This window comes from Arachis hypogaea, chromosome 18 (genome assembly GCF_003086295.3).
Source record: "Arachis hypogaea cultivar Tifrunner chromosome 18, arahy.Tifrunner.gnm2.J5K5, whole genome shotgun sequence".
In the NCBI taxonomy this organism is placed as follows: Eukaryota; Viridiplantae; Streptophyta; class Magnoliopsida; order Fabales; family Fabaceae; genus Arachis; species Arachis hypogaea.
In genome coordinates this window covers 87,583,006-87,589,103 of record NC_092053.1, presented here as the reverse complement: position 1 = coordinate 87,589,103, position 6,098 = coordinate 87,583,006, and the positions used below count along the sequence as shown (strand labels likewise).

Sequence of the window (6,098 nt, the reverse complement as noted above, 5' to 3'; positions counted from 1 at the left end):
TGAAAATTTATAGTGTAGCAATGAAGACCAAGTAAGGGAAAGAAAATTTTTTTTTTAATTTAACAAGGCTTTCGCCACGCTTTTAAAGCGTGGCTGTATATTTTGCTATGGCCACGCTTTAAAAGCGTGGCTGTATCTCTTCCTATTGCCACGCTTTAAAAGCGTGGCTGTATCTCCACCTATCGCCACGCTTTAAAAGCGTGGCCAGATCTGCCTATCGCCACGCTTTTACAGCGTGGCCATATCTCTACCTATTGCCACGCTTTTAAAGCGTGGCCGTATTTCCCACCTACAGCCACACTTTTCCAAGTGGCAGTTTGTAAAAAAGCGTGGCAAACAAAAAGCGTGGCAATAGACTGCAAAAAGCGTGACGATAGAGCAACCGCCACCCTTTGATAGGCCACCCTTTCGAAAGCGTGGCGATAGCTCAAAAAGCGTGGCGAAAAGCTATCGCCACGCTTTTTTTAACTTTTCGCCATGCTTTAAAAACGTGGCAAAAGATGTGTTTTCTTGTAGTGGGTATACCCAACATCAAAACAACATCACATAATCACAAAGGATTCAAAAGATAACAAATCAACCCATCAACGCAAGAGGTAACTCAACTTTCAACACACATAGAAAACGGAAAACAAAAAGGAAGAAAGAAAGCAAATAAACAAGAGCAAATTTAACAAAGTACAACTAAGAGAAATAAGAGAAAGTAAATACATGCAATTAAGAAAGAAAAGCATAAATCAAAGAAAAAGAGGATGGAAAAGAATATGACCTTGAGAGGAATAGAGAAGATAAGGTACAAGTGAGAGAAAGGGTAAGAGAGAAGAAAGAGAAGAGGAGAGAGAAAGCGGTACCGCCAGAGGTGGTGGTCGCCGGTGGTGGTAGGCGAGAGAAGTGGTGCAGAGCGACCGACGCGTACGCGTCATGTGCGCGCACGCATGGACAAGGAAATGGGGTAGGCGACGTGTGGGTGTGCCTCACCCATATGCGTGGGTAGGCACTTGCGCGTTTCGCGCAGCTCTCGGGAAAATGTGCTCAGACTTGCAAAAATTCAAGGGACGCGCACGCGTCTCGCACGCTTAAGCGTGCACCCTCTTTTTTTTATTTTTTTTTACAACATAGAGAAAGGTATTTTTAACACATTCCTGGCAGGTATTGAAGCTAGATAGTCAAGAAAACACTCACACATTCATTCACTACTCAAAATAAAGCATTTTCTCTAACCACATCAATTCATCCATACCAAGATTAGTGAAATCTACATGAATATCATAACAATTCAACAAAATCAACAAAAGCTAGCATACCTAAGCAACTCAACAACACCAAGAAATCACAAAATTCACAAGAATCTAAAGCTAGAAGCAAGAAAGTATACACAAGGAAGATCTTACCACGGTGGGGTGTCTCCCACCAGGCACTTTTCTTTAACGTCCTTAAGTTGGACGGTCAGTCGCTTAAGCTTCTCCTCCTCTTAGTGCATCCGTAAGCAGGAACACCTCTAAATCCTTTGGTGACTTGTAGCCATGGAACTTCTTCACTCTATGTCCATTCACCTTGAAAGTTGCATCGCTTCGAGGGTCAAACAATTCCACCACTCCATAGGGCTTTACCTCCTTCACCTTGAAGGGTCCTTCCCATCTTGAACGGAGCTTCCCAGGAATGAATCTGAGCCTCGAGTTATAGAGGAAAACCTCGTCACCTTCTTGAAAATCCTTCTTTCGGATATGGTGATCATGAAACGCCTTAGTCTTTTCCTTGTAGATTCGAGCATTATCATATGCCTTGATCCTAAGACACTCAAGTTCTCCTAGTTGTAATTTTCTGGCTATACCCGTCTTGGTGAAATCCATGTTACACTGCTTAACCGCCCAATAGGCCTTATGCTCAATCTCCACTAGAAGGTGGAATGCCTTACCATAGACAATCCGAAAGGGACTCATCCCCAACTGGGCCTTGTAGGCCGTCCTATACGCCCATTGTGCATATCCCAACTGAGAGCTCCAGTCCTTCCTTTATGGATTCACCACTTTCTCTAAAATTTGCTTAATCTCCCGGTTGGACACCTCTGCTTGTCCGTTGGTTTGGGGGTGATAAGCAGTTGCAACCTTGTGCAATACCCCATAGCACTTAAGTAGTGCCTCTACTTTCCTGTTGCAAAAGTGGGAACCTTGGTCTCTCACGATTGCTCGTGGTGACCCATAGCGGCACACAATATTATTTCTAATGAAAGAAATCACGGTATTAGCGTCATCAAGGTGGGTAGGTATCGCTTCCACCCACTTTGATACGTAGTCAGCCGCCAGTAGAATATATAGATACCCACTTGAGTTGGAAAATGGTCCCACAAAGTCTATGCCCATACATCAAAGATTTCACAGAACAACATTGGTTGTTGAGGCATTTCATCCTTTTGGGATACATTTCCTGACTTCTGACATTGGTGGCACGACACACAGAATCGGTTAGCATCCTTGAATAAGGTTGGCCACCAGAATCCACAATCCAACACCTTTTTAGCCATCCATTGTGGGCCAAAGTAGTTGCCACACTCGGATGAATGGCAAGCTTCAAGAATGGGTTGAATTTCAGATTCTGGGACATATCTTTGAATTACTTGTTCTACTCCCCTCTTCCACAAGTGAGGGTCATCCCAAATGTAATATTTGGAATCACTCCTCAACTTATCCCTTTGATATTTAGAAAAGTTGGGTGGGAAGATCTTAACAACCAAGTAGTTCGCCATTGGTGCAAACCAAGGAAAGCTATCCGAAACAGCATACAAACTATCCAAAGGGAATGAGTCATCAATCAGAAATTGGTCATATTTAAGATTTTCAAGGCGGCTCAAATGATCCACAACCAAATTTTAAGACCTACTTCGATCCCTAATCTCAATGTCAAACTCTTGCAAGAGCAAGATCCAACGTATGAGCCTAGGTTTCGACTCATTCTTTGTCAACAAATACTTTAAAGCTACATGATTCGTATATACCACTATTTTGGACCCTAGCAAATAAGATCTGAATTTATCTAATGCATGAACAATAGCTAGGAGTTCTTTCTCCGTAGTGGTATAGTTGGATTGTGCCGCATCTAATGTATTTGAGGAATAAGCAATGATGTAAGGGAGTTTACCATCGCGTTGTGCAAGTGCAGCACCTACAACATGATTTAACGCGTCGCACATTATCTCAATGGCTGGGTCCAGTTAGGGCCCCTCACAATTAGTTCCGTGGTAAGAGCTCTCCTTAACTCCTCAAATGCACCCACACATGCACTATCAAACTCAAAGTCCACATCTTTTTGGAGTAGGCGCGACAATGGCAATGCAATCTTGCTAAAATCCTTGATAAAGCGCCTGTAAAATCCTGCATGCCCCAAAAAGGAACGAACCTCCCTCACAGATGAGGGATGAGGTAAACTGGTAATAACATCGACCTTGGTCGGGTCTACAGAATTGCCTTCATTAGAGACTACGTGTCCTAACACTATACCTTGTCTCACCATGAAGTGACATTTTTCAAAATTTAGGACAAGGTTATTGTCAACACACCTAGTTAAGCCTTTGGCTAAGTTTTCTAAGCAACTATCAAATGAAGTTCCATATACACTGAAGTCATCCATAAAGTCTTCCAGACAAATCTCCATATGATCGAAAAAGACACTAGTCATACACCGCTGAAAAGTAGTGGGCGCTGGTGCACGAATTTGTTACATGTCAGTGTCAATATTACTATTTTTCACAAATTCGCACAACTAACCAGCAAGTGCACTGGGTCGTCCAAGTAATACCTTACGTGAGTAAGGGTCGAATCCCACGGAGATTGTTGGCTTGAAGCAATCTATGGTTACCTTGTAACTCTTAGTCAGGAAAACAATTCACTAATCAAATTGAATTGCGAGGAATAAAAGAGCATGAAATAAATACTTGTTATGCAGTAATGGAGAATATGTTGGAGTTTTGGAGATGCTTTGTCTTTTGAATCTCTGCTTTCTCCCTGTCTTCTTCTTCACGCACGCACGTCCCTCCTATGGAAAGCTGTGTGTTGGTGGATCACCGTTGTCAATGGCTACCATCCTTCCTCTCAGTGAAAATGGTCCAGGTGCGCTGTCACCGCACGGCTAATCATCTGTAGGTTCTCGATCATACCGGAATAGGATTTACTATCCTTTTGCGTTTGTCACTACGCCCAGCACTCGCGAGTTTGAAGCTCGTCACAGTCATCCAATCCCAGAATCCTACTCGGAATACCACAGACAAGGTTTAGACTTTCCAGATTCTCAAGGATGCTGCCAATGGATTCTAGCTTATACCACGGAGATTCTGATTAAGGAATCTAAGAGATACTCATTCAATCTAATGTAGAACGGAAGTGGTTGTCAGGTACACGTTCGTAGGTTGAGAATGGTGATGAGTGTCACGAATCATCACATTTATCATAGTGAAGCACGAATGAACATCTTAGATAGGAACAAGCGTGTTTGAATAGAAAACAGAAGTAATTGCATTAATTCATCGAAACACAGCAGAGCTCCTCACCCCCAACAATGGAGTTTAGAGACTCATGTCGTCAAAGAGTACAAAGTTCAGATCTAAAAATGTCATGAGATACAAAATAAATCTCTAAAAGTTGTTTAAATACTAAATTGGTAACCTAGGTTTACAGAAAATGAGTAAACTATGATAGATAGTGCAGAAATCTACTTCTGGGGCCCACTTGGTGTGTGCTGGGGCTGAGACTAAAGCTTCTCATGTGCCTGGGTTGTTTTGGGCGTTCAACGCCAGGTTGTAACCTGTTTCTGGCGTTGAACTCCAACCTGTAACCTATTTCTGGCGCTGGACACGAGACTGCAACATGAAACTGGCGTTGAACGCCAGTTTACGTCATCTATCCTTGAGAAATATAGACTATTATATATTTCTGGAAAGCCCTGGATGTCTAATTTCCAACGCAATTGGAAGCACTCCAATTGGACTCATGTAGCTCCAGAAAATCCATTCCGAGTGCAAAGAGGTCAGAATCCAACAACATCAGCAATCCTTTTTCAGCCCGAATCAGATTTTTGCTCAGCTCCCTCAATTTCAGCCAGAAAATACCTGAAATTACAGAAAAGCACACAAACTCATAGTAAAGTCCAGAAATATGATTTTTTCCTAGAAACTAATGAAAATATACTAAAAACTTAACTAAAACATCCTAAAAACTACATGAAATTAACCCCAAAAAATGTATAAAATATCCGCTCATCACAACACCAAACTTAAATTGTTGCTTGTCCCCAAGCAACTAGACAAATAAAATAGAATACAAATAAGTCACGAAGCAATAATATCTCAGAGTTTTTGAGTGAAGCTCAGATTCGAATTATATGAGCGGAACTAGTAGCTTTTTGCTTCCGAACAGTTTTGGCATCTCGCTTTATCCATTGAAGCTTAGAATGATTGGCATCTATAGGAACTTACAATTCAGATAGTGTTATTGATTCTCCTAGTTCAGTATGTTGATTCTTGAACACAGCTACTTTTATGAGTCTTGGCCGTGGCCCTAAGCACTTTGTTTTCCAATATTACCACCGGATACATAAATGCCACAGACACATAATTGGGTGAACCTTTTCAGATTGTGACTCAGCTTTGCTAAAGTCCCCAATTAGAGGTGTCCAGGGTTCTTAAGCACACTCTTCTTTTTGCTTTGGACATTGACTTTAACCGCTCAGTCTCAAGTTTTCACTTGACACCTTCACGCCACAAGCACATGGTTAGGGACAGCTTGGTTTAGCTGCTTAGACCAGGATTTGATTCCCTTAGGCCCTCCTATCCACTGATGCTCAAAGCCTTGGATCCTTTTTACTACCTTTGCCTTTTGGTTTTAAGGGCTATTGGGTTTCTCTGCTTGCCTTTTTTTTTTTTGCAAGCTTTGTATTCATTGCTTTTTCTTGCTTCAAGAATCATTTTTATGATTTTTCAGATTATCAATAACATGTCTCATGTTCATTATTCTTTCAAGAGCCAACATACTTAACATTCAAGAACATGAAATTCCAAAGACATATGCTCTGTTCAGGCATTCATTCAGAAGGCAAAAAGCATTGCCACC

The 6,098-nt window shown here is 41.7% G+C and overlaps 1 protein-coding gene across 1 annotated transcript; it reads right to left on the bottom strand.

Annotated features, from left to right (window-relative positions):
• Positions 1-1,454: 1,454 nt before the first annotated feature.
• On the bottom strand, positions 1,455-1,940 carry LOC112770139 (uncharacterized). The gene is made up of 2 exons (XM_025814551.1): positions 1,620-1,940; positions 1,455-1,553 (listed from the first exon to the last, which is right to left on the bottom strand). The coding sequence occupies exons 1-2, from the start codon at positions 1,938-1,940 to the stop codon at positions 1,455-1,457; spliced, it is 420 nt and encodes a 139-aa protein (XP_025670336.1).
• Between the last annotated feature and the right edge of the window lie 4,158 nt (positions 1,941-6,098).

What these genes read in the sequence shown, in the direction of transcription:
- LOC112770139 (XM_025814551.1), bottom strand. Translation starts at nt 1,940, where the DNA reads ATGAGTCCCTTTCGGATTGTCTATGGTAAGGCATTCCACCTTCTAGTG. An exon ending in GATGGGAAGGACCCTTCAAG is followed by an intron (nt 1,554 to 1,619) that starts GTGAAGGAGGTA and finishes GCAACTTTCAAG; the next exon opens with GTGAATGGACATAGAGTGAA.